Consider the following 25757-nt stretch of genomic DNA (forward strand, 5'->3'; position numbering starts at 1 on the left):
TGGGTCCCTCATCAAAGATAAATTCGACTTGAATCAATTAGTTATTGACGAATTAGAACCAGTTATGATCTGATTTTCCTTGACGAGGTGTTGTATTAAGTAGAAAATTGTCCGATTGTTGTAATTACTATAAATTAACTGTATTAATTCTGTCATTCTAGCAGTAATTCATTGAAAAGACAGATTTAATAAGGACTAATCCTCACGTGTCTCAGTCGGCTAATCTGATTAATATGAAGGCATGACTTCATGAATTAACCCGTGATCGGTGCATTAGCTCAGCGTGTCGTGGGTCTATTAGTGCAGTCGTGTTGGGAAGCGTTCCCTTCTCATCAGGAATGGAACACACACCTGAACCTCTGCTGCTCTGCAGATGAAGCTCCAAGCTTCCCCTCACCTTCTGGATGATTCAGGCTCTCCTTCAGGCGCCCAACATGTTTCTCTGCCCACCAACAGATCTTTGGATCCCAGCTGGGGGGGGGGCTCAGATTGCTGACCATCACAGCCTGGTCATTACCTCGGCAACATTTTCCACAAATTGTCAAGAATCTGTCTGTGATTCACAACACATTTTCTCCCCTCCATTACCCGTGACTTCTAAAGTTGGACAGTTACCGCCTACGGCGGCGTCAACACCGTCCATTGGTCTGTCGGTCGGTCAATCGGTCGGTCGGTCGGTTGGTTGGTGTGCGACCAGATTACAGGAAGGGTTTTTGATGCGGTGCAGGAAAAAGAGAACAGATTCAGTGTGAATGAAAGCCTGAGTCATACACGGTTGTCCTCAGGTTGTCGGTTGTGTTGCACTGCCCCCCAAAGCCCAACAACAGAAGCTCAGGTGATAGAGACTCATCACAACCATGTTCCTGGGCTGAGTTGTGATAAATCCATTCAGTCTGAATATTATTTATGTATTGTACTCAAATTGATCGACGCGTGTGACGTTCATGAAACTTCTATAAAATAGGACTTTACGGCACTGTTAAACTAGACTGTCAAGCCTTTGGGGAAATCTGCACAGGATGGATTCACACATTTTTATTTGTAATGTTTTTTAGGATAATTTGATGAGTCCCATAATAAATTCATGAAATTTTCAAAACACCATCACCACAAATATACTGGGTTACAAAATCAGTCACCAGTATTTGACCCATCATTGTTGATGAGAGTAATATAGATTAATAGATTTTGATGCCAAACTGGGAAATTCGTCAATAATCACAAAGAACGCTTAAAAACAAGCTTTGCTCATATCAATTCTTTAATTCATACAAGGTAGAACAGACATGAGAAACCTTACAAATAAAGGCACAAGTCCAACAAAACATGACTAAGTGTTCGTAGAGCAGCTCAGTGTGTGGTACATGAAGCATACATATAAACAGACATGGGGGGGTGTATACTGACGAATATTTCTTTTTGTTCATCGATGCCGAGGCACACATTTTATCTTCAGAGAAGAGAGATCAAGTCAGTGAGGTCTAAAATTCATTCTCCCGTCTTCATCTGTGCATTTTATTCAGTCAGTGGTTCCGCGTAAAAAAGGACTTCTAAAACCCAAAATATGCGACATTATCAAGCTTTAAAAGTGTACATTTATTTCAGAAAGGGAAACGCGTTCATAAATACCGAGCAGCTGACTGGTTCCATCAAACCCCTCGAAAAGTTTTAAAGTTGGCCAAAGCTAATATCACACTCTATAGGAAAAAAAAAAAAGAATCAAAACTTGTGGACTCCTTTTGGACGCAGCTTTACGTGACAAAATGGTTCAATGCCAGTTAAACCAAGCAGCGACGCGTCACTCATTAACTGCGAGTCGATGTTTTGGAGTCCCGTTTTAACGTAGGGTACGACCGTTACATCTGGCTGGATTTCTGACCGAGCTGTTAGAATCCTCTCAAGTTTCATTTCCCCATCTCTTATTTAAGTTGTTCTAAAAAATAAAAAAATAAATCCAAGCAGCTTCAGTCAGGACAGATACATGGAGTCAAAGACACAGTGTGAGCCGATTCTAAACGTTTGTGGAAGGTGGCGCGTCTCGATCGACACGCAAAGTCTTTTCGGGAGAGGTGTTGACGTCTTTTTCCTTCAGTGTTTTCTTCATTCCTCAACCATTGTTCATATGTGTGATAGTCCTGATCCAGGTCCAACAGGATCAGCCCCAAAAGCATGACATTCACCATCTGACAGCTTCATCCTTCTTCTGATGAGTTGATCTGTGGTGCGTTCAGACTGATAGGCATCAAGGACCCAGAGAAACCCTCCCTTATGACTTCTGGGCGGGCAGGGGGCGTCTGAACAGCAAGATGTGCGGCTCTGGAGGAGAAAAGAGACAATGACAGCCAACGGTTACAAAGCTTTGATGCCTTATGGAGAAACTTGACTCCTGTGACTCCTTTTGTTTTTGGGAGAGTGGAGCAGCTGGATTTGACACCCACAGACCATATGGTTGTGGTCTCCTCGTTTGTTTGAGTGTTTACGGCTAAACTCTACCACCACTTCAAACGTCCTGACAAAAGACTTTACAGTTTTATTCTAACTGAAAGACAAGAGGTCGCTGCAACTGTAAAGGTACGACAACAAAATAAAAGTTGGGGTTCAGCATTCAATGACATTAAAAACACCTCTCTTGCAAACGCCAACATTAAATCATGAAACATTTCTAATGTAAAACTTAAACACTGAATTAAACGACTTAAGCATGATGCCTGGGATGTCTAGACCCTTACCCTTATTGACAGCTGAATACTTTTTTATGGTTGTGGACTTTTGTTCAACCTACAACAGATAAACGTCTTGAGTTTAACTAGCCTCCAACATTCCACAGTGGCGTGTGAGGAGTTCAAGCACCGGGGCAGGAAGCAGGAAACCATGTTCAGCGGAAACAGGGGAGTACAGAGCTTTTAAACATCTATTGTGTACAACTGGTCCAGTGTTATTTCCAAGACATTTGTTGGAGAACAACATACCTGGCTGGTGGATCATGTAGTGGACCCATCCCTGACTTTGCTGAACCCCCAGGTTCCTCCATTCAGTCTCTGACATCAGATGGGTCTTCGGCACACGCTTTGCAATGTCTTTGGGCAGCATCACGTGCCTGCAAAGGAATAATACTGAATAATTGATATAATATTCAATACAAGTACATCAACTGAATCTTGAATAACATTTGAGCAGGTATTGAAGGAAATGAGGTCATCCAATGTGTCTGTGACCTAGTGACACATGACTGACACTCTGTTTAAACCATACAACTAGTTAAAGGTTGTTAAAATAGTGAATTACGTCCAAACAATCAACTTTACGATGCAAATAAACGTGATCCATACACACCTGTACTCGTACTTGTCGTCGTCGTATTTGTCAGAGTAGTAGATCTGTTTAGTAGACATGATTAAACCTGGTGCAGAAGCGTTAGCATTAGTTAATATGCGGTATAACAGACAAATAGAATTAACTTTATGTCTTAGAGGCTAAAAGTTTCGGTGAGTTTCAGTTAGCATCACTTAGAGGGCGGCTAACGGCTCAGCTAGCGCTGCTAAACTTAGCGTCGCCTCTGATAATTTGCTTTAATATAAACGTTAAACTACGTATTTCTGTTGCTATGCAGCGAAGCCGCTCAGCTTCGCCTGTTACCTTATAAAACTGCCAGATTGCGGAGATTAAAGCAGATTACTCCGGTGTTTGTCGTCCAGACCGAAGCGAGATGGAGACTCCGTCTTTGTTTCCCTCTCGAATGTTTGCAAGCCCCGCGTTTCACCGTTCAAATAGACCACGTCTCACCCCATTGGTCGATCGATCCTCACACGACTCCTGCCATTGGTTGATTCTCTCCGTCGCTGGAAAATGTCGTCACCAACTAGCGGGGCTCCCTATTGGTCAGCAAACTTTACAATGAAAAACGTGAAATATTTTGCATAACTGGTGACCTGAATAAAGTTTTACCACGTTACCTAGGTAACAGGTGTATTAAAATGATTTAAGATTATAGATAAATTATAGAACTGCAAATATATAGTATTTTTTATCTCTCTTATTAAAATAGATGTCTTAAAACAACCAAGATTATAGAATTCTGTATTAATCAAGGTGACAGGAAAAGACAAACTTAATACTACATTTCAAAATATCTATTTTAAATCAGATTACTGATGTATGAGTGCATCTCTTCGACTTATCCCTCTGTTCTGAATTTAACTCAAAGTCACTTTGACTGTGAACTTCCTGCGCATTCCCTCAGAATGACACCTGAACAGGTGACCCATGAGTAGGTTACAGGTTACATCTGGAAGAATAAAGGAAAATTTGACATACAGAACAAAGGAATAAAGGAAATTTGTCATACAGAATACAGATTACCTATTTGGATCCAGACATGGCAACCATTATACCAAAATGTGTATTTTAGTATTATTGTTGGTTTTCTGTGTATTGAGCCTGGTTTTTGTTATTTGCACTCTACATTTGCTTGTTGTGCACCAATCTTGTCTTTTGCACCATTGCTACTGCTCTATGTAACTTCAATTACCCCTTGGGAACAAATAAAGTTTTTTCTTGTATCAGATATGTAGACTTGTTCAAGTAAATAAGCTCAAAACAGACTCTAATTTTAGAGAAAAGAAGATGATGAAATAAATGTCCACACTGGAGCAACCACAAGTTAGTCTGGTAAGTCCCGGGGTTCAAATATAGCTCTGCAGACGTGTCAGTGTGCGGCTGGTGCTCGGAGCCTCTCCCCCCCCCCCCGTGTTTGTGTGTGTATAAATACACACATGTGGACTCCAGCACCTTGGGTTCACACATGAAGTTGTGTTGTTAAAGGCCATGGAGGGAATCAGTTCCTCTCACCTGCCATTCTCATCTGTGAACGTCAATCAAACCGAGTTGTGCGTTAGTCCTCCCGACACGACACTTCCATCCGATTGGTCCATCCTCGCTAAAGGGGCGGGTGTTTCCTGTCTTGTTCCTGTAATGTCATTGGAGGAGAGGCGCATTGGTCGACGTGACGCAGCTCGGAATTCCCAAAGTTCCCAAGTTCACGGGAAGAGGTGAGCGTTGGCCATTCCTTAAAAACAAGACGTTTCGAGGGCAAAAACGGAGGAGCAGACGAGGGTGGAAGAAAGAGGGGTAAATAAACGAGTGTTTTTGTGTGTCACGTGACGCACCGGAACCAGTGTTTGAGGCGCTCGTGAGGAGTTAGGCCCAGCTGACGCGGAAGAGTGCGAACGTCCAGCCTGTCGTCCTTTGTTTACCATCATGAAAGAGCCTTTAATGTGTTAGCTGCAGGCCACCGTTACCCTTAAAACGGCTGTTTTACGTCTGAAAGGCAAGTTTGAGGAGCGTAGCGAGTGAGTACGGACCCTTTTACATCCTCCGACCATTTTTGGGCATTTAACTGCAACCCTGATGGTGTTGAATGATGGGTCGGAGTGGATAGCTAGCTTAAAATAGCGGTTGGTGACGACGTCATTTGGGATTTTCTGTCATCTTTCTCTATTTAGCAGGATTTTTTTATGAATGCCACCACACCGTTACATAACTTGTCTCAACGAAAATCTGGTCTTCATCCCTTGCGTGCAGTGATTTAAATCCTAAACCGTAACGTCATTACAGGCTTGAGTCCTATTGGAGCAACACTAGCAAATGCATCATCAATGCACTGCAGGGAATTAAGACCCAATTATAATATTGTGTGTATTTTCATGTGCAGAGATGTACATACTCATAATTTGGATGTCAGCGTACCTTTATATGTGCTAATCATGCTCGTAAATGTAGATCCTGTTAAACTAGTCGTGCATGCATCGTGCTCAACTGCTTTTTTCCTATCTCTGCAGATTCTCACCAGACCGAATCTGCACTGTGCTGTGCCAAATTGAGCCTGTAGGGGGCGATGTCGGACAACAGCAACAGCACAGGAAGCAGCAGCGGCTCGTCGACCAACAGCTGGACCCTCCTCTCCCCAGAGGTGAGACAGAAAAACCAGATCAGGAAGCTCAGCTTGAGCTCCTGTACGTTTGGTTATAATGAAGAGGATGGTTGTTTTTTCCCCTCGCTCATGAAAAAACAAGTTCATACACGCATCCCATAATGACACAATGCTGTGAGTGTCAGCCAAGCACCAAGCGCTGGAGTCGTTCACTGCTATTTACAGGCCGAGTACAAGCGTGTAATATACATTCTTTATAGTTTTACAGTTCATTTGTGAGGCATTTACTTCCACAACTCACTGTCTGTAATTTAATTTGTTCTGTAATCAACTTTATGTGCACAGCTACATGACTGTACTGTTATAATAAGAATAATAACTCAGTAGTTCTATATAATGCAACTGAGTTTTTCTGAACTTCACTAATTGCAGCTTAATTTCAGATAATTTCAGATTTTCAGAGAAAATCACATCACTTACAATTGGTTTTAGCTTTTGTTGAAGTGACAGATTTACTTTCCTTACTACTTCTAAGTATATTTGAATAAAATATTTGAAAATCCTCTTGGATTAAATAGAATTTTAATTATCAGGATTGCTGAGGTTATGTTCTGATCGTCTCTTTTTCCGCAGGAGGCTGCTGTGGAGAATGTCGGGCCGGCAGACGACGGCAGCGAGAGTCTTGGTGACGTTCCCAGTCTCTCTGAGGAGGTGACAGGTACGAACGTGTCAAAACCTCTGGATAATAAAAAACCAAACATTAATGTGTTCCTTGATTTTGACATGGTGTGAATCTTTTTCAGAGGCGGCTGTGGAATTTAAACCGAGTGACAGCTCGCTGGAAACTGTCTTGTCTGAAGAAGGCCATCAGGTTGATATATATAAAGATACAGTATAATCAAATGAAGCACAAATTAGCCCATAAAGTTATTACCAAGAGCTGGGTGATACCTTCCAGATGTAGTAAGGATCTTCTTCCTGCTCTTGTTCAGGTGTGTCAGGAGACGTCTCCAGAGTCAAGCGAGGGTCCCGTCCCGTCTAGTCCATCCCGGATGAGCCCTCTTTTAACAAACCCTCTGGACCCTCCGGATCTGGACACGGAGAGTCAACCTCCCGTCATCCACGACATCGTGACCAGCTCCCCCAGCGACAACGAGCACCTAGGAGCCACGCCCTTTGTCACCAGCATCGATTTGGGTCCCCCAATAGATATCTCTGCGGCTGAAATCCCGCCAGATGATTCTGAGGAGCCTTGTTCCGCTCCTCCTCCAGAGGAGATCCCTGTCTCTGAGGATCGACCGCTTGACGGGTCGACCGAACGTGAGCCGATTCCTGCTAGAGAGGTTTCTGTCTTCACCTCAGAACCTGAAGTCAACGTCTCCACGGAGAACCTCACAGCCACTGAGCTCCCGTCTCACGACGAAGCTGATACCGGGTTCGCTTCAGTCAGTACCGAGCCGCCGAGCACCATCGGTGATCGTCAAGTCCCAGAAACAATCGGTTCCTTAGAGGTGGAGGAGGAGGAAGAGGAGGAGGAGGAGGCTGCTGCTGTGGAAGAGGAAGAGATGGAAGGAGCCCAAGATGAGGGAGAAGAGGAGGAAGAAGGTATGTTATCAGCGTGCATGAATACTAGAGGTTTCATTTCTACTTCTTTCTTCTGACATTGACTTGATGCTTTCAAAAATTCAGGCCTGAGAATTTCTTCTGGTTTTGAATCTATTGAAGCTGAAGCTGTGCTTTAATACGTGATGATAGAATCACACTGATTCTTCCTAAACGTAGACAAACGTAGACAAACACTGAAGCATCAAGAATGAAAGTGTCTCTCCTCTGCCGGCTGCCTCTAGGTAACCTCGTGCTGTACGCCCACGGCAATTTAGAGCATAGATGTCGAGATATCGTTCACATTCCAACAAAACACACACCTGACAGGACAGTTGAAACGATAAAACACGCTAACAGAACGATGTCCACTGACAGAGGAGAGCAGAGTCGCTAAAACGCATTTTGATGTCTGTTTTTCTTGACACTGACGTTGACCAATCACACGAGCTTCAGCCGCGTGCAGGTAAACAGTCCGTGTCTTCATTTGCAGACGACAACACAAACATATTACAGGAAGACACGCCCCCTGGAACCCTTTCTGTCACCTTGACGACGCACCTTTGAATCCCAAAACCTGACCAATCCCATGCGGTGTCACCTAGCTGGCGTGTCGCATTTGGTTGTGACACATTTGCTCGAATAATTTAGCTTTTACTCAGACATATTTATAAATTTCCTGCGTTCGCATGCAGATAAATCTCATCCTAACTGATGCTTGAAAAGAAAGGGGAAATCTCCATCCAGATGGCCGTCGTACGGAAACACGCCGGCTCAGAGTGAAGCTGCGGAACATTGCGTGTTGCCCCCCCAAGCGGATCGTGGTCCTCGGATAGACAATGGGGGTGCAGAGATCTCCCATAAGTCAGCAGTAAAGCTTGCGGATAGTAAAACCTGCAAATGGGGCCCCAGGATGGGGATGAGTTCCCGTGGGCGTGCAGAGAGTTCTCTGCTGGAATCATCCCCCCCGTTCCCCCCACAGCGCTCCCCCACACCATCAGCCGAGACGCTCTTTGTGAGCAGCGCCGGTTGGTAGGAGCAGAAAAGGAGAGAATAGAGGAACGAGTTTCTCATCTGCTTCACGCCAGAGGCTCGCTGTGATTTATCAGCGTGACATTGTGTGAAATGACTCTGGTTGTAATTCAGAGAGAAAAATGTCACAGTTGTGAGTCGGAGTGACTGTCTGCCGGCCTGTTGTTCACATGTTGTTGACGCTGCGCTCCGTGTATTTACGGAGGTATTTTCCGTCAGTAGGTTGTTGGGATTTTGCAAATAACTAGTTGTGATGCTTTTTTGAGCAGAGATGTTGAGGCGATTTGCTGATGATTCATCTCTTTCATAAAACCATGTTGTTTATTCTCCTCTTTTGTTATCTCTCTCTCTCTCTCTCTCCTCCAGAGCCGTCCGGTAGTTTCAATTCCAGCGGCTTTGACGACGGACTCAGGAGGAGGGCCGCCCCTTACTCCGAGGCGCCCAGACCGAGAACGTCGGACGAGGAAGACGAGGAGGAGGAAGTGGAGTTCAAATTGGCTGAGAGGAAGGAGGAAAAGCCCTGGTTCTCCTTGAACAAATGCATCGTGGGTGCTGTGGTCCTCCTTTTCTTAGGCTCCCTCTTCCTCTCAGGTGAGATCGTCTGACAGTAGATATAACGTACGATTATGTCATACAAACATCCGATAAAGATTTTCAGAGATCAGAATCTCACCTGTCAGTTTCAGGGTCTTTTCTAAAAGACAAAACCTGATTACGCTTTCGCTTATTTGACGATTCCCAATATTTTCCAGATGACGTCAGCACTTTTATTTGCGGCCGTCCGCCGTAGGCAGACGTCTGTTTTTAGATGGTGTTGACTAAGCTGTCAGGTTTCCTCCCTGACCTGGATAATGGCAGGTCCAGTGCAAAGATAAGACGCCGGCGTAAGCTTTTGTCCCGGCCGCGTCCAAACACTAATCCACCCTGACAGCAGCAGAAAAAAACCAAACGACTCAGCCTCCAAACTGTACAGTAACGCTCTTTATCAGTGTGTGGAAGGATTCACAGGAGGTGGAGGGCGATTAAGGTGAAGGTAAATGACCCGTCACTGGGTCGGGGTGAATATATCTAAAGTTTTCCATGAGTTGAAAAGCTCCTGCATGCAGGTAGAGCCTCACCTGGTGGAATGCACTTCACAGCAGAAGCACCTGATTGTTGTAACACAACTGGCGTCGGTAACAAACAAGTGTGTGTTTGTTGGTTTTTTTTTTCTCTGACAGGTGACTTTGACGTGGGCGAAGGAGAACAAAACCAGGTCTGTTCCTGTTGCCCCCCCCCACCCCTCCCCTGATGACTCAGTGTCAGCGTCACCTTTTATTTACTCAAACAATCATATTTAAAGAAAAGCGCAGGCCTAGAATGTTTTTTTTAAAGATGCTAAAGATAGGATTATTTTAATATATGTGCTTTATTCTTCTGCCAACTGTTTCCAATCCAGGATTGGCTTAGCGGTGATCCACAGGATATGAAAGAGCTATTGGATAAACTGAAGCAGGAAAACCAACAAATCTCTCAGCTAGAGGCTCAACTGCAGGTCAGTGTCAAGTGGCAGCTACGCAGATGCTAACGCCGTTGTTTAACCCCTTTTTTTTTTAACGCAGCTTGTTTGCACTTTTTGGTCCGTTTTGACGTTGGTTTCTGTTTGACAGGCTCAGAAAGCGGAGCTGGACGCGGCCCTGAAGGCGGTGGCGGCCAGCGGCGACGAGACGGGCAGAGCCCGTCTGGAAGGAGAGAACACCAAGCTGAAGGAGGAGCTGGCGTCTCTGCCGGAGCTGAAGAGGGAGCTGGAGAGTCTGAGGGCGCGGGCGACCGAAGTCAGCCGGCTCACAGGTGGGGACGGGGGCAAAACCTGAAGGGAGGGGGGTAAACTGGAGATCTCCTGTAAATGCATTCGGTAAGTTGAATTTCTTGAATCCACAGCCGATGAAGAAACGGCCCCGGCGATGTCGCCAGCTCAACCTGGCGACGACGGCGGCGAATCGACACGGAAAACGAGTAGAGCCGAGAAGAGGAAGGACGCCGACAAAGGAGGGGGGCTGAAGGAAGAACTCCAGAGGCAGAAGCTGCTTCTGGAGGAGAGCAGGAAGAGGCTGGAGGGGATGAGGAAGGACGGAGGCGACAGGAAGCGAGTGAGGGACAGTTTGGAGGCCATCCAGAAGAAGCTGTCCGAACGAGTGGAGAGGTGGGGTGAGAGGAAGACCAAAGGGAAGGGGGGCAAAGAGAGGGACGCCTGGAAGAAAGAGAAGCAGAGCAGAGAAGGAGGAAGGAGAGAGAAGGAGGACAGGAAGGAGGAGCGGAAGCATTCCCAGCAGAACGCCCACAAGGAGGCGTGGAGGAAACACCAGGACGAGTGGGAGAGGAAGAAGGGAGAGAGGAGGACGGACCGGGAGGAGAGGAGGAAGGAGAAGCCGTGGTACAGGAAGAACTCCCACGAGCATCATCGTCATCATCACCAGCATCAGCATCCTCATCCTCAGCAGAACGACTTCTGGAGAGACCAGGAGCTGAAACTCCGACGCAACGTCCGCCCCCAGCCGGGCTGCGCCTCGGCGGAGGAGTGCGCCGCCAGGGAGGGGCTCTACCCGGTGGAGCTGCCCGAGTTCGAGGCGCTCCTGGAGGGATACCTGAGCAAGCTGGAGGGCTCCCCGCCCGAGAGCAAGGACCGGCTCCGGAAGCTGACCGCCGACTACTTCCGGGACGGCGTGTTCGTCCACGACAGGGTTCTCTTCGGCGACTTCGCAGAGGACGTGGCGGACATCCTGGAGGACATGGCGGACGTTTTGGAGGACGCCGGGCGGAAGGGGACGGACTCCCTGGAGGAGGAGATGGAGGAGTTTGAGCGGGAGGCGCTGTGGAAGTTCGCCGCCACGGCTTAAAAAGACGACGACTGCGAAACGATGGAGCGCACGCGGCGGCGGCTTTACCGGACACTTCTTACCTACATTCTCCCTTCAGAGCCGTAACCATAGTAACTTCTGGTGCAGAGTATCTCTTCTAATTAAGTCTGTCTTTATCAGCTAGACTTGTTCTCGTCATTTTGGACTTAGTCGATGTTACCTACCTCCGTCAGGCCCGCTAGCGTGTTTGTGTGGCCGGTCCTCTGCTGTGTGGTGTTCCCTCTAAGCGTACTGCATGTTGTTTCATGACCTACATCACATGATGACCCTCAGATGAAGAAACGGGGCGTTTTTAAGGGCCGGTGGTTTGATAACGTTCCTACACTTGAGTCGTCGGTTGCAGAAGCACCTGTTAGATTGACAGCTTTATCACCTCCTGCTAAAACAAGCGCTGGGAAAGTCTCACTTTTTTGCCTGGAGTTGAATGTTGGCTCTCCGATCCCAGAGGATAAGCTCCCCTGAATCGGATCAGGTCGGACCAGTTTTGTGTCAGCAGGTCTTCAGGAGTGGTTGGGTTTTTTTTTCCCTCCAAACAGAACAGAACAGTGTTTGAAAGCCCGGAGCGTTTTGGTTTCTAGACGCTCGTCTTATTTCCCTCCTCCTCCTCCTCCTTTCCTTTTGACGACTCCACGCATATCAGATAAAAAAAAAAGCAAAAGATGTGTGGAAACAACCGAGAAAGAGTTTAAGAAATAACCGTTCCAAAAAAGAGCGATAGAGCAAAGTTATTATAGCCATGACCGCTAAAACACTTCAGCACTTTTTCTCCAAAGCCCAATTCTCTAATTTACCTTTTTTTTTGGTTCGATCACTTCTTTTTTTTAATGTCGTAGCCGTGGGCAACCTCCGATACATCAGACTAAAAAAAAAAAAGACTGAACTGTCCCAAAAGAATTTCAGTTAATCATTTGTAAATGAGATTGGCAGCCAAAGCGGTGTTTGTTTGGTTTTTGTAGCACAAAAAAAAAGAGAAAAGAAAGAAGCTAAATGAAGAAGCAGCTGCTTCTTCTTCTTCTTTTTTTTTTTTTCCTCCCAAAGTTTTTTCAGAGCTGCTTAAATTCTTCTTTATTGTTCGATTGTCGTCGTGTTTGATGACTTAAGTTCCCGCCTCGTTCGGTAAGATGTGAAGTTTGAAGTCCACAGTTTGTGGTTGTTGGTTCTAATCCTCGGACTCTGAAGTGTTACGTGTTTTATTTATTCTGTCGGTACACTGCAACCCTTTTTTTTTCTTTTTGACGAGAAGAACGTCAAATGGTGTGAGAAAAGTTTACTTCAGTCGTCAGAGATGTAGTTTCTCACTACTGCTTACGTGCCTTTTTATTCTAAATACGTTAAATCGATCAAAGAGGCTGAGATTTTATTTGCTTCTGCGGGATTGAAGAAGAAAAGTTTACACTACTTGGAGTTTTGCTGTTGCTGAAGATGTCAGACTGAATGTCGTAGGATTCACACAAACGTCGTGTCACGTTTGTACCGACAAACGGTTGTTTTTTTTAGACCAAAGGGATCGAAAGAAAGATTCTTTACGTTTTGCTTTAATGGAAGAGTTGATGAAGGTTTAATCGTTTGAAGGAGTTGTTATCGCGGAGCAACGTGATTGATCCCTGGATAAATGTACTCGTATAAATGGAGCGGATGATTTTTTTTTGTTTTTTTTGTTTTCCATCTTTGGTCCTGTTCGCTTTCAAGAAGTCGGTGTTCAGTTCAATAAAAGTTCCTCCAATGAAAACGTGGATATGTTTGATTCTTCTGTTATGAGAAAGACTTTGGATCCATTATTAAACCAGTGTTTTAAACATCTCTATGAAATAACTTCAAAGGTCATGATCGCAGCAGGGATGGAGGAAGTAGTCCGGTTTATTCCTGACAAGTAACTACCACCAATAACACACCCTGACTAGATAATTATTATCAATATTATTATTACTATTACTATTATTGTTGTTATTTTTGTTGTTTATGAGATAAGATGAAAGTTACAGCTTCATTTGTTGACATGTTACGTCATCATCATAATCACAGATTAATCTGCAGATTATTTTTGTCAAGAGACAGACACATTCGTACAGAATGTATAAATGTGTTGAATGTGATTTTAAATCTTTATCTTCAAACTGTTGATGTGTTTGCTAATTCCTCCTACATGGATTAAAAGTAAAGAACTGTCTGCAGCGGCCATTAGGTGGCAGGACAGCCTCGTGTAGCGCTTCCTGTCTCACCCTTGACCTGTCTGACCCCCCCCCCCCCCAGAACCCCCACGCCGCCGCCGTGAAGCAGCTGATGGGATCTCAGGGACCAGAACGACGACGGCGAGCTGACCTTCTCCGAGTTCTGGCAGCCGATCGGAACCTCAGGGAGGCTTCGGCCTGTAGCGCCGCAACGGCCACCAGCAGCCGCCACGGCGCTCCACCCGGGCCGCGCGCCGCTCACAGTTAACCATCTGTTGCATGATGGGAACTTTTGGAATTAAAGGCTTCATTGTCTTGAACTCTCAGCCGCCGACGCGTCTCCTGTCATTCATTTACACATTTATTACACGACGCCCCTGGTAGTCCACAGTGGAGCTGGATTCAGGGGCGTGTAATCCTATAGCTGCCCCCTCCGGCCCAGATCTGCTTCCAACAAAAGCTGTCCGCCCAAGCGTTTCTGCTGACTGGTGATGCTGAAAATGCAGGATCTTTGAATCGGAATCATGAGAGGTGCTCCATTGTGGGGGGGGTGGAGGTGTAGGTAGAGGAGAGAGGTAACAGCAGTGAGATTTAATCTCAGATTTGAGGCGGTAATTTAAATTTACACTGACTTCAGAGGCCTTTCAAGAATCCAGCAGGACTGCTTCACCTCCTGCACCACCTACATTGTTTTGAACACCATCAGATGGGGGGGGGGGGTTGGGGGTATGGGCATTGGTTGACATGGTTACGCTTGTGCTTGTCTGTGCATTTTTTTTTTTTTGGTCATGTTCCTTTAAAAACAGTCGGATCTCCCTCTAAAATTCATTTTTCTAAAACTTTTTAAATCTCCAGATTATAACTGAACAGCCTGGATGAAGTAATCCCAACCCACCCACACCCACACCCCCTCGCTGTCTCCTCGTCCCTACAGATGAAACCAGTGAAGTTTTCATGAGTGACGTGAAGCAGCTGGCTACACGACTGAAAGATTATTCCATTAAAAAAAAAAACAAAAAAAAACCCCAACTTGGATCGTTTTGAGACACTTTTTTTTAAAGTAATTTTATTCCCTTTTTTTTTTTTTTTTTGCAGACTTCATCGAGGCGCTTCCACATTCCCGTTTGTCCCTCTCACGCTTCCAGGTACACGCCCTTTGACTTGTCAGGGGAAAAGTTTTAAGGAAAGAAAAAAAAAAAAAAAAAAAAAGCCTAAATCACGGAAGAGGTTTTGCCGTTCTACTAGTTTGGCAAGTTCTCTGCGCTCAAAGCTGCGTGGAAAGGCGGAGAAGAGGGCAGAAACTCCAACTTTGCGCACATTTATACGCTTCTCTTTCCACGCGGACGGTTTACGGTGAGTTGAAAGCCACTTTTTTTTTTTTGGACACATTTTCGAGCTTTTCTTTGGGGCTTTAGAATTTGATCATCGTTTTTTTGGGGTTTTTTTTTTTTTTTTTTTTGTTGCCACGTTTCGATCAACCCGTGCAGGAAGACGTCCCACGAAAAAAAAAAAAAACACCAAAAAAAAAACAAAAAACGTTTTGACTATCTGGGACGCGTTCAATGACTCCAAACCCCGAAAGTTTTCTTCCAGGCTCACATTGCGCTTTTTACCAAACAGTAACCGATGAGTTTGCGCCAGTTTTTGTGTCTCCTGTTGACGTCTATTTGTTCGGGTTTTGATGGTCGTGTTTGATCGCTTCACGCGTCCCCCCCCCCCCTCTCTCTCCTTCTCTTTCTCACTCCTATCGGAAAGATATTTGATATTTTGATGTGGCTCAGTTGTCAGGATGCTGATCAGATGCCAACAGACGGTCAAAGAAAAAAAAAAACTCCACTTGAGTGGCATGTGTTAAGTTTTATCCTATTTTTGCGCAGTAACATCCACTTTTGCGCGCCGTGCGTCTCTGGAGAGGCCCTCCGGAGTGAGGACTTCACATGTCCAGTGCGTTTTATGGTATGTGCGTGTGTGGGTGTGTGTCAGGATGTGTGTGTGTGTGTGTGTGTGTGTGTGAGGATGGGACGTCCAGGTCGCTCTGGGGTGTTAACGGTGATGAACGGCGCCCTGAACCGTTTCGGCGTTTACGCACGCCACTCGACAACAGTTTGTGTTTCCCCACCAAAAAAACCCGCATATATGAGATGATAGACAGCTGCCGTGTGTGTGTGTGTGTGTGTGTGTGTGTGTGTGTGTGTGTGTGTGTGTGTGTGTGTGTGTGTGTGCCCCCACTAACCCCCCCACCCACCCGCAGTTTACGTCCACAACCTTCCTTGTTCCTGCGTTAATATTTCATGGCGCACGAACGGCGGTATTGTCGTTCCTTTGCGCACACACCGTCTCACATTCGCCCCGTTTGGAAACGCAACACTTCAACCTCCTTCATGGCTCTGGAGGGGGAAACGGGAAACCTCGGGTTGTAGGCTTGTATTTTTAATTATTTGCGCAGGTTTTATTTTTACTTTAGTGTAGATAATTTGCAGCTCTGACGTGGGGGGGGAGGATGATGCAAGTCCTGTGGAAATGAGGGTGTTAGGATTCTTTTTTTTTTACGCATTTAGGGGTTTGTTATTTTAAACCAGTGAATGTGAGAATGGACAGAATTGGGAATTGAAGAAGGGATTGTCTTTTGGAGGGGGGGGAGAGGGAGAAGGGGAATTGTCGAAGCCCTGGTGCGTTCATGAGGATGATGGGTGTGTCACCTTGCAGGAAGAAGTCCCCTGAAGTTCCTGCAAAGCACAAGCTGTGACTAGAACAACATGAATGTGTCATGATGGAGGGATGGGAATGCCACAAAAACAAAAACAAAAAAGAAAGCCGGTTTTTGTCCCATTAGGTTGGGGTTTGATGAGAATTAAACATCTTAAACTGCTGTGCTGACGTTACAGATCCTTCATGTCTCTGTTGGGTCATAAATTTTTTCCGATGGATGCGGTAAAGACAAAACCTTCCGAACAGGAGGGCATCCTGTTGAGACAAAAGAGAGTTCTTCTCTCCCCCAGCGCTAAACCGTTGTTTGCTCTGCAGCATTTGAATACTGAAGCTGACAGACGAGAACCGTCGTCCTTCGCGCCGCTCTGGGGCAAAAAGCAGCCGGGAGTCGGCCTGTAAATTCCTCTCTAAGTGATCTCCCCAGATAGCAATGAATGGAATTCCTGCAAAAATGTGTCACCTATCCTGGCATGTTTTACACTGTACATGAGTGCAGGTGAGATGTTTACATACGTGTGTTTTCGTCAGCCCTCGGACTCCTTACGATGGCGTGAATGAGAGGAAAGAGAGAGAGATACGGGACTAGGTAATCCCTCCGGTCATCTGAAACCTCGTCTCATCGGTGGCGTGGCGAGATCAGATGACCTATCAGAGATCAGAACTTCCATTGTGCATCAGGGTTCATCTCTGAATCAGACTCCACTTATCTGGCATCGCTTATCGAGCCTGTAGACCCAACACCTCGCCAAAGGTCTCACCGGGACAAGAGGAGATCCTCTGTTTCAGTTTCCACTTGACGTCTCTGTCAATCTATCAATCTGTCTATCTATTGATCTGTCTGTCATCGTCATCCTGATGTCTTCTTCTTTCCAGAGAGAGTAGTCATGGAGCCCGCCATCCAAACCATGGTGAAGGTCTTCCTGAAGTCCACCAGGGGAAGGGACAGTCTAGGACAGAAAGAATTCCAGCACCTCGTCAAGAGCCAACTCTCCAACATCCTCTCGGTGAGGAACCTCTGGAACGTGAAGCATCATGTAGCTACAGATGCTAATCTAGGATTAGCGCTTGACCTGTCCGACCTCTGTTGACCTTCTAGTGTTTGAGGTCATGCCGGGACAAGCTGTAAGTCTTTACAACCCTTTAAACATCACCTGGTGGTTGTGTTTGCTTGTTACCCCAGGGCTCAGAAAACATGGAGGCCATCAACAACATGGGTCAGGGACTGGACGCCGACAAAGACGGCAAGGTTGGTTTTGACGAGTACATGAAGCTGGTCGGCTACCTGGCGGTGTCGCTCAGCGAGCAGCGCGTCCTCGCCAAACAGGAGACGCCCCAAAACGCCGCAGAAGCCCAAGTGGCCAAGGCGGAGGCAGCGGCGCCCGAGGCAAAGGCGGAAGCAAGTGCTGAAGTGAAAGTAGAAGGGATCGACGTGCCCAAGGTGGAAGTCGGAGGAGGAGGAAGCGTAGCGCCCAAGATAGAAATTGGAGGAAATGTAGGAGGAGGAAGCGTGGAAGTGGGAGGAGGAAGCGTAGGAGTCGGAGGAGGAAGCGTAGGAGTCGGAGGAGGAAGCGTAGGAGTCGGGGGAGGAAGCGTAGGAGTTGGAGGAGGAAGCGTAGGAGTCGGAGGAGGAAGTTTAGTGCCTAAGATAGAAATTGGAGGAGGAAACGTAGGAGTCGGAGGAGGAAGCGTAGGAGTCGGAGGAGGAAGTCTAGTGCCTAAGATAGAAATCGGAGGAGGAAGCGTAGCACCAAAGGTAGAAGTTGGGGGAGAAATCGTAGCACCGAAGGTAGAAGTAGGAGCAGGAGATGCAGAAGTCGGAGGAGGAAGTGTGGAAATCGGAGGAGGAAGCATCGGAGGAGGAAGCATCGGAGGAGGAAGCACCGGAGGAGGAAGCATAGGCATCGGAGGAGGAAGCGTAGGAGTCGGAGGAGGAAGCGTAGGAGTCGGAGGAGGAAGCGTAGGAGTCGGAGGAGGAAGCGTAGGAGTCGGAGGAGGAAGCGTAGGAGTCGGAGGAGGAAGCGTAGGAGTCGGAGGAGGAAGCCTAGTACCAAAGGTAGCCTTAAACGTAGCTCCGGCCGGAGAAGCTAACGTAGAAGTGAATGCCGAAGGGGTGACAGTGCCCGATGAGATGAAGCCAGAAGCGTTGGTGGCAGCGGCGGAAGGGGCGTTCACATCAGCAGAGGTGGTGGTGACCACGGATAACGGGAAGGAGGCGGAGGAGAAGCTGGCCGCCGCCGTGGAGGAGGTGGAGAAGAAGATAGAAGACGCCACCTCATAGGGGACAATCCATTCCTTCACTACCAAAAAAAAAAAAAAAGAGAGATCTCACTACACGCTTACATCCAACACTACACACACAACCACGACGCCAAAATATGTTAAGTTACTAGAGAATTTATTTCAAATGCACAAAAAAGAGTTTGAAATACATGAAATTCCATCCAGACAAGCCCAGCTGAAGAACCCGTTGACTTTATATGAGGAATAAAAACATGTAAATGTATAATTGTTGCTTTGTACTAACAGTTACCACTATGTTCATATGTACAGCATGTGCATTCCACTATTTAGCACATTTACCTCATTATGCTAATACACTATGATAGCATGCTCCATCATATATGTGAACCCATGACCAGCAGCACTCTGGCACACATGAACAAAGTGTCACTGTACGTTAACACGCCTTCGCTTTCCCACACGCCGTTTCCGCTCACGGCGCTGAAATGGTTAATACTGTTAAGTGTGGGGTGGGGGTTGGGGTGACAAGCTGTAACATGCTAATTACAGGTGTGTGGATTTTGTCGGATGGCGTCGAGCTAGCCCGTTTTCCTCCCCCTTTTCTTTACCCACTAGGTCGAGATTAGCTTCACGCTAACGCTAATGGGGTTTTTTTTTTGTTTTTTGGACGCGGATGTGGTTTAAACTCATCCGATCTTTCTCCGGTAACGGATGCATGAAACCTGTGGAAACACTACACACACTTACATTCTCTTTATTGATTTTGTTTGTTTGTTTTTAACTCATAATGCTATTTGCTATGGAGTTGGTTGGCATGACAATAAACATGTTGTTTTGCTGGAGCTTTGCATCACCTCAGCTCATTTTGATTGTGTACTCAATGTCCCATCATGCTTCTTGTCTGTCCCTCTGCTCGCCGGGTTCTTTATTTCTTTAATATTTCTATCGTTTTCAGTCGTTTACGATGTTTTGTTTTTTTTTACCCTCGTAGTCGAGCGTGGATTAGGAACGAGGAGATCGGGTGTGACCCCCGGGGTAAATAATTCAGGCTCCAGACCGGAATCCACACCACGCCGTCAGAAGGCCAGACCAAAATAGTCGAGTGGGAGTGGGTAACTGGCCTGTGGAGAGGTTTACGCACCTTAATCCAGCTGGATTAGAGCTGGTAGAGAAGAACAAACACCAGTAAAGCCACAACATGTGTCACCCGGTGGTAGTTTTTAATCTCGCGCACCTTTTGGTGCATTTTTTTTGTGTGTGTTTGTTTCTTAATGTGTGTCAGGGAATATCGATTAATGATCGCCCTGAACAGTTAATCAATCATCTCCTGGTAATTCTGGATTAAGAGCAGTTTAATCCCCATTTTTTGGAGGTTTTTTAATTTTTTTATTTTATTTTATTTTTTTTTACATATCGCATGTTGTTTCCCGCTGCATCAGGTGTGTGTTTGTCGGTCACACCTCCACACACTCCACAGACCCTATTTGACCTGCAACTGGATCCACTGGGGGAACCGACTGGATTAGGCATTTGGATGGGGTTCACACGCCCTCTTAACACAAACAGTGCAGAGATAATCCCGCCCGTTGGGACGAGACGGACGTTGCTGTGAACGGTTGAATTCTGAGCCATCATCGTACAGTCATTTAAACACACACACACACACACCCAGGGTGCGTGCTTTTAAAAACACCTTTTACGAGCTTTTTAATCATTATAACCACCAAAACTTTTACGTTCTTCTTACAACCACTATAGAAAACACGCTTTTCTCGGCACATTTTATGTAATTTGTGAATTACTATTTAATGATTTGTAAATTGTCCCGTCATCAATAATGCATCCCTGAGAGAAAAAACAAAACATCTCATGTTCCATGGCCTGCTGCGTTCCGGCTTCACCCGTCGGTGCCTGAGGCACTAAAAATGTGCACCTTTTGCACTTTAGCAGCACCTGGCACTTCAAACCGCTCAGCAGTGAAACGATAAAGACAAATAAACCCGAGTCATGTGGTCACCCTGCTCCGCCGCGACACTCCCATCGCAAATAGTCTCATTTACACACTCAGCCTTAAAGCCGTCACACACACACACACACACGGCTGTTTTTGGAACCTCCTCTCATCGTTGGTACTCCCTGTGAATAATGGAAACATATCAGTATGTTTTAAATCTACTGGGGTCAAAGGTCACACACACACACACACACACACATGCTTTTATTTTGAAGAGGTCGACCCATCTGCTTTGACAGTTTCACCACCATCCCAGAAGTGTCCGCCCCACCCACATTTAACTCCACACACACATTAAAAACAGAACAAACATGCTGGAACAGAACAGCTGGGAGTGTCGAGTCTTACTGGTGGGGGGGACGGATATGAAATTTAAACCCCAAACCCCCCCGCCCCCCTCCATGTCAGGAATGGATTCACTATCTGTTGTAAGATGTGATTCTGGGTTCGTTCCTCTGTGTGTGTGTGTGTGTGTGTGTGTGTGTGTGTGTGTGTGTGTGTGTGTGTGTGTGTGTGTGTTCCCCTATCGCTGTCATGTCATAAACTCCATTTTGCAAATATTTCGTCTCCACATGTAACGCCGTATCATGTGTTGTGTTTTTGTTTTGTTTGCTAATTCTATGTAACGTGTTTAATGGCTAATGTTGAATAAAACTGTGACAGTAAGACGACGTCATACGTGTGTGTGTGTGTGTGTGTGTGTGTGTGTGTGTGTGTGTGTGTGTGTGTGTGTGTGTGTGTGTGTGTGTGTGTGTGTGTGTGTGTGATGGGGTGAGGGAGGAGAGAAAGCACCTGTGAAGATGAAGAGGGAAGCAGATACCATGTTAGTGGGTGAGGGGGGTGGGGGTTGGGGTGAGTGGATGGGGCGGGGGGGGGGGCAGGTGATATTTAAGCCGCTGGCGATCCGTCCTCACATCCATCCCCGTCTGGACTCAGTTTCCTGCAGCTCTTCATCCACAAAAGGAGGACCCCCCCATCCCCTCATCAGAACTCAGGTAAGACTCCTGGCGGGGGGGGTGGCGGGGGGAGAAATTAAACTTAATGAAACTTTAACAGGAAGTGAAGGAAAACAGAATTCTGGGATGCTTTTATTCTCAGTGAAAATCATTTCTGACTTCCTGCTGATGAGCAGGAGCCGATCCAAAATCGATATTCTTTCTCTTCTTAGCAGATTTTTTAAATCTCCATGCCTCCATCATGAACGTTTGATGGTGCGTTTCTTTCCAACCCCACTCACTATAGTGTTACTCACCATACCCTCGTCGCCATGGTTTCCCTTTTGTGTGGTGAGACAGACGACCCCTATAGATTTTCCAGTTAGCCGGCTTCGGTATCCGTTTGCATCCTCTTTTGTCTCCGCGCCGACAGCGCTGTGCAGCGTTAGCATCCATTAATGGGTGGGTGGGGGGGGGTGTCATTCCTCCCCATATTTATTTTGCACGCTCATGTATCCCAGATCTTAATTTTTTTATGTTGAATTGAATCAACTTTCCGCTGAAACGCGACCGAGCGGAGGTGAGCGTGAACGAACGCCTTCACCTTTTAGCGTCGGCCTTGGCGCTAGCACCTCAGCTTCTGCTGGTGAGTTTCTTGTTTCACTGCGTTTCAGATAAGAACGTCTTTGCGTTTCGCTGAAACCACCTGATAAAACTTTCACAAATTCCAGTTTCGGTCGCGATAATCAGAGAAACGTTATCGAAAGTCCGACTTTATCTTGTTGTTTTTTTCTCGTTTTTGACGCATCAGGACAGAAAATCTTCACACTGAATTATTGATAGTGACTTGTATGTGTGTGTGTGTGTGTTTGTGTGTGTGTATGTGTGTGTGTGTGTATGTGTGTGTGTGTGTGTGCAGTCTCGCCCACGAGTCCAGCACAAGACGCTCCAAGATGCCGGACACAATGTGTGTAAGATTGTTCAAAATGCTTTTTTCTCCACCCCCACACCCCCCCCCCAAAAAAAGCTATCCTCCATCTTTCAAACTGTCCAACACAACCACAGGTCACACACACACACACATTAGCATTAGCATTAGCGTCACCCTCTCTGACCTGTCCCAGCTATCACTTTTTTATCTCCGAGGTTGCTCCGCCCCCCTTTTACTCGCTCATGTGACCGCACATGCAGTCGAGGGGGATGGAGCGGGCATTGACCCACAGAATGGTGACCTTTGACCCCCCCCCCACCCTGTTTTGCAGCATGTCCAAGGAGCCCAGTTCCGACCTGGAGAGCGCCATGCAGATGCTCATCAAGACCTTCCACAAGTATTCTGGGAAGGAGGGAGACAAGTACACGCTTAGCCGGGGCGAGCTGAGGGAGCTGCTGGTGGAGGAGCTGGGGACTTATTTAGGGGTGAGTGTGTGTGTGTGTGTGTGTGTGTGTGTGTGTGTGTGTGTGTGTGTGTGTGTGTGTGTGTGTGTGTGTGTGTGTGTGCAAGAAATAATGTGTTTGCATGCTTCCGCCGTCGTAGTTTTGCAAATATGCAATGCACAAGACGAAGGAATGCGCTCACACACTTTTAGACGCGCAAGTTACGACAAGCTCGCGCGCCGATGTGTGCCCACACACACACACACACACACACACACACACACACACACACATGTAACAAAGAATGCATTCTCTCTCTTCTCCCTTCCTCTCGTCAGAACTGCAAAGACGACGGCGTGGAGAAGGTGATGAACGATTTGGACGCCAACAACGACGGCGAGGTGGACTTCACCGAGTTCATCATCCTGATGGGCGCCCTCACCGTCGCCTGCAACGACTTCTTCTTGGAGTTCAAACCGGAAGACAAACCCAAAGATGGGAGCAAAGGCAATTCGGCAGAGAAGAAAGATTGAGCCATTTGTGCAATAGAGGGTGTGTGTGTGTGTGTGTGTCAAGATGGGGGGGGGCAAGGGGGTGTATATCCATAATCTTTCAGCTCAAATGTCGCAAGAACAACTGGAGAAGGAGGAAGTTTTTTGCAGAGCGCGCCGCCAGGATGTTTGAGCATTTCTTGCACATGAATATATATTAAAATCACAAGATATACATCATATTTATGTATTTCAGTTGTCGGACGCGACATATTTAACCCCTTCCTCGCTCCTGTTTTGTATCTTCAACACAATAAACGTGACATTTAACCGACTGGCGACTTTTGTTGTGGCGTGTTTGTTTGGCGACAACCAGAGCACCTGGAAATCAAGATGAACGGCGCAAAAGATACGGTGTCAGCAGCAAACCGTGTGTGTGTGTGTGTGTGTGTGTGTGTGTGTGTGTGTGTGTGTGTGTGTATTGGGGATTCCCACAGAGCAAACTGCTCCAGCTCACACATCCTGCCAACAATATCCTGCAAGTCTTGTTCCACTAGATATAAGCTGACCCAGATGTTTGACTTGGATGTTCATGGAAAACAGAAAGACAGAGAGAGAGAGAGAGGGTGTGAGAGGGGAGATAAAGGGTGTGTGTGTGTGTGTGTGTGTGTGTGTGTGTGTGTGTGTGTGTGTGTGTGTGTGTGTGTGTGTGTGTGTGTGTGTGTGTGTGTGTGTGTGTGTGTGTGTGTGTGTGTGTGAAGGAAGGATTCAGTCCAATTTATATGGAATACATTAGTGAAGTATGTAAGTTGGAAAACAGTGGTATAATCACAGAGGAATGTCGAAGTTGTGGTGATTCTTTCTTTCTTTCTTTCTCTCTTTTTGTTTTTTTGCACACTTAAACTCACAGAGAGTGAAAAAGAAAGAGAGTGGGGGTGGTGGGGGGGGGCGGTAAATCATCCTCATCCTCCTCTTCCTCGTCTTCCAGCTGCTCCAAATTGTTCAAATCTGACAGGAAACGCTGAACAGCTGACTCACAAGCCGCCCCCCTCCCTCTCCTTCTTCACCTTCTCTTCTTACCTCCAGCGGTATTCCAGGTCGGGTTATAATCAAAGGGGGGGGCGGGGCCCGGGCCTATCCGCCCTCTTCTGATTGGCTGGTTTGAATATTTGAGTTTGGGGGAAAAAGGCGGGGCTTGCGGATAGGTAAACAACTCATGACACACACACAAAAAAATAAGGCGTTCGAGGCTCCAACAGCCGTTAATCATTACCTACCAACCCCCCCCCCCTCCCCAATCCCGCAACGAGTCAGCTGATGGCGTGTGAGACGAGATAATGAGATCAATATGATGAGGAAAAACACCTCGCGGTCAAAGAGGGCGGGGGCTTCATCGGCGATGACAAACATTTGAGTTGTTCAAACGCCTGCAGGGGAATAAAGGTGAAAAAAGATGAAAGTGATAGCCTCGAACACCTCACGTAAAGCAAAGACACACACACACACACACACACACACACACATAGTTTTATAGTTTCAATGTGATGCTGGTTTGTTTGTGTGTCAAACTGAATCCTTATCCTGCATCCGCTGGAGGTGGAACAAATATTGAGCGTTCCTTTCATTCCTTCGTGTTTACACAGTCAACGCCGCTCATACTGTAATTATCTCATTCTCTCGTATTCACACACTCCATTGTTCCTCAGCCCTGCTCTTGTAACTCTACCTGTTTGCACGTTATTCTGCACTTTGCACTTCTGCTCAGGTGTTAAACTGGGGTTTTGTCATTGGCTTGTGCTTTTGCTCCGCGCGCGGTTTTATTGGTTTATTCCAGAGTTACAGGATTAACCTGAGAGGTGGTAGGAGGTGTGGAACACCTGAATAAAGAAATTCCAGGTGAAAAGTTGCAGTAAAAATGTCGATACTTGAGTAAAAAAATGTGCAGTATTCGAGTACACGCTGATATCTTATTGGAATACATCCATATGGTTCTGGTATGAAGGCGTGGTGCGTTTCAGGTGCATTGTGGGATTACGTCAGTCCCCTCCAGGTGTGTCACATGGGACGTCCTCCGTGAGGTGCGTGTGTCCCGGAGCGGTTGCTGAACTCTCAGTCACATGGTGCCTTCAGATTCAGGAAGATCAAACGATCTTTGCCCCAGGGGGGCATTCCGGCGACACCCGATGCCCCCCGAGGGCGCCAAGGGCATTCGGGACACTTTGATTACTGGTAGTAGAGCGCGTCAAGCGACGCCCACATGGCGTCCGTCCGACGCTGATGCGTGACAGCAGCGTTTTGGCGCCGTACCTGTGATGATTGATTTCCTTCCAGGTGTGGCTCCACCCCTCCCCCCCTCCAGGGCAGA

General features: G+C 46.6%; 4 protein-coding genes across 10 annotated transcripts; 3 read left to right on the top strand and 1 right to left on the bottom strand.

Annotated features, from left to right (window-relative positions):
• Positions 1 to 1277: 1277 nt before the first annotated feature.
• On the bottom strand, positions 1278 to 4989 carry cks1b (CDC28 protein kinase regulatory subunit 1B). 2 transcript variants are annotated; one of them, XM_068333116.1, is made up of 5 exons: positions 4849 to 4989; positions 3784 to 3872; positions 3334 to 3400; positions 2970 to 3097; positions 1278 to 2316 (listed from the first exon to the last, which is right to left on the bottom strand). In XM_068333116.1, the coding sequence occupies exons 3-5, from the start codon at positions 3390 to 3392 to the stop codon at positions 2267 to 2269; spliced, it is 237 nt and encodes a 78-aa protein (XP_068189217.1). In that variant the 5' UTR covers positions 3393 to 3400; positions 3784 to 3872; positions 4849 to 4989; the 3' UTR covers positions 1278 to 2266. The 2 variants fall into 2 exon arrangements, with proteins under 2 accessions (XP_068189217.1, XP_068189216.1); XM_068333115.1 differs by lacking the exons at positions 3784 to 3872; positions 4849 to 4989 and adding an exon at positions 3637 to 3747.
• On the top strand, positions 4979 to 13189 carry pbxip1a (pre-B-cell leukemia homeobox interacting protein 1a). Of its 4 annotated transcripts, none has more exons than XM_068333114.1 (10): positions 4979 to 5048; positions 5838 to 5968; positions 6563 to 6647; positions 6733 to 6800; positions 6922 to 7534; positions 8930 to 9154; positions 9784 to 9818; positions 10002 to 10097; positions 10213 to 10393; positions 10484 to 13189. In XM_068333114.1, the coding sequence occupies exons 2-10, from the start codon at positions 5894 to 5896 to the stop codon at positions 11437 to 11439; spliced, it is 2334 nt and encodes a 777-aa protein (XP_068189215.1). In that variant the 5' UTR covers positions 4979 to 5048; positions 5838 to 5893; the 3' UTR covers positions 11440 to 13189. The 4 variants fall into 4 exon arrangements, with proteins under 4 accessions (XP_068189215.1, XP_068189212.1, XP_068189214.1 ...); XM_068333111.1 differs by having other exon boundaries at positions 5020 to 5127; XM_068333113.1 differs by lacking the exon at positions 4979 to 5048 and adding an exon at positions 5182 to 5326.
• Positions 13190 to 14821: 1632 nt separating this feature from the next.
• On the top strand, positions 14822 to 19420 carry s100u (S100 calcium binding protein U). The gene is made up of 3 exons (XM_068332941.1): positions 14822 to 14981; positions 17211 to 17341; positions 17518 to 19420. The coding sequence occupies exons 2-3, from the start codon at positions 17222 to 17224 to the stop codon at positions 18613 to 18615; spliced, it is 1218 nt and encodes a 405-aa protein (XP_068189042.1). The 5' UTR covers positions 14822 to 14981; positions 17211 to 17221; the 3' UTR covers positions 18616 to 19420.
• A 2102-nt stretch (positions 19421 to 21522) lies between these two features.
• Positions 21523 to 23726, top strand: s100s (S100 calcium binding protein S). Of its 3 annotated transcripts, none has more exons than XM_068333097.1 (4): positions 21523 to 21587; positions 22447 to 22498; positions 22790 to 22943; positions 23240 to 23726. In XM_068333097.1, the coding sequence occupies exons 3-4, from the start codon at positions 22791 to 22793 to the stop codon at positions 23432 to 23434; spliced, it is 348 nt and encodes a 115-aa protein (XP_068189198.1). In that variant the 5' UTR covers positions 21523 to 21587; positions 22447 to 22498; position 22790; the 3' UTR covers positions 23435 to 23726. The 3 variants fall into 3 exon arrangements, with proteins under 3 accessions (XP_068189198.1, XP_068189197.1, XP_068189200.1); XM_068333096.1 differs by having other exon boundaries at positions 21529 to 21587; positions 22447 to 22494; XM_068333099.1 differs by lacking the exon at positions 22447 to 22498 and having other exon boundaries at positions 21532 to 21587.
• The last annotated feature ends 2031 nt before the right edge of the window (positions 23727 to 25757 follow it).

This window comes from Antennarius striatus, chromosome 14 (genome assembly GCF_040054535.1).
Source record: "Antennarius striatus isolate MH-2024 chromosome 14, ASM4005453v1, whole genome shotgun sequence".
Taxonomy (NCBI): Eukaryota; Metazoa; Chordata; class Actinopteri; order Lophiiformes; family Antennariidae; genus Antennarius; species Antennarius striatus.

Bases quoted from the DNA above. Each gene is read 5' to 3' on its own strand.
- cks1b (XM_068333116.1), bottom strand. From the start codon at position 3,392: ATGTCTACTAAACAGATCTACTACTCTGACAAATACGACGACGACAAG. The intron at 3,098-3,333 runs GTGTGTATGGAT...ATTCCTTTGCAG, and splicing joins GACGACAAGTACGAGTACAG to GCACGTGATGCTGCCCAAAG. The intron at 2,317-2,969 runs GTATGTTGTTCT...TTTCTCCTCCAG, and splicing joins CTACATGATCCACCAGCCAG to AGCCGCACATCTTGCTGTTC.
- pbxip1a (XM_068333114.1), top strand. From the start codon at position 5,894: ATGTCGGACAACAGCAACAGCACAGGAAGCAGCAGCGGCTCGTCGACC. The intron at 5,969-6,562 runs GTGAGACAGAAA...CTTTTTCCGCAG, and splicing joins GGACCCTCCTCTCCCCAGAG to GAGGCTGCTGTGGAGAATGT. The intron at 7,535-8,929 runs GTATGTTATCAG...TCTCTCCTCCAG, and splicing joins GGGAGAAGAGGAGGAAGAAG to AGCCGTCCGGTAGTTTCAAT.
- s100u (XM_068332941.1), top strand. From the start codon at position 17,222: ATGGAGCCCGCCATCCAAACCATGGTGAAGGTCTTCCTGAAGTCCACC. The intron at 17,342-17,517 runs GTGAGGAACCTC...TTGTTACCCCAG, and splicing joins AACTCTCCAACATCCTCTCG to GGCTCAGAAAACATGGAGGC.
- s100s (XM_068333096.1), top strand. The intron at 22,944-23,239 runs GTGAGTGTGTGT...TCCTCTCGTCAG, and splicing joins AGCTGGGGACTTATTTAGGG to AACTGCAAAGACGACGGCGT.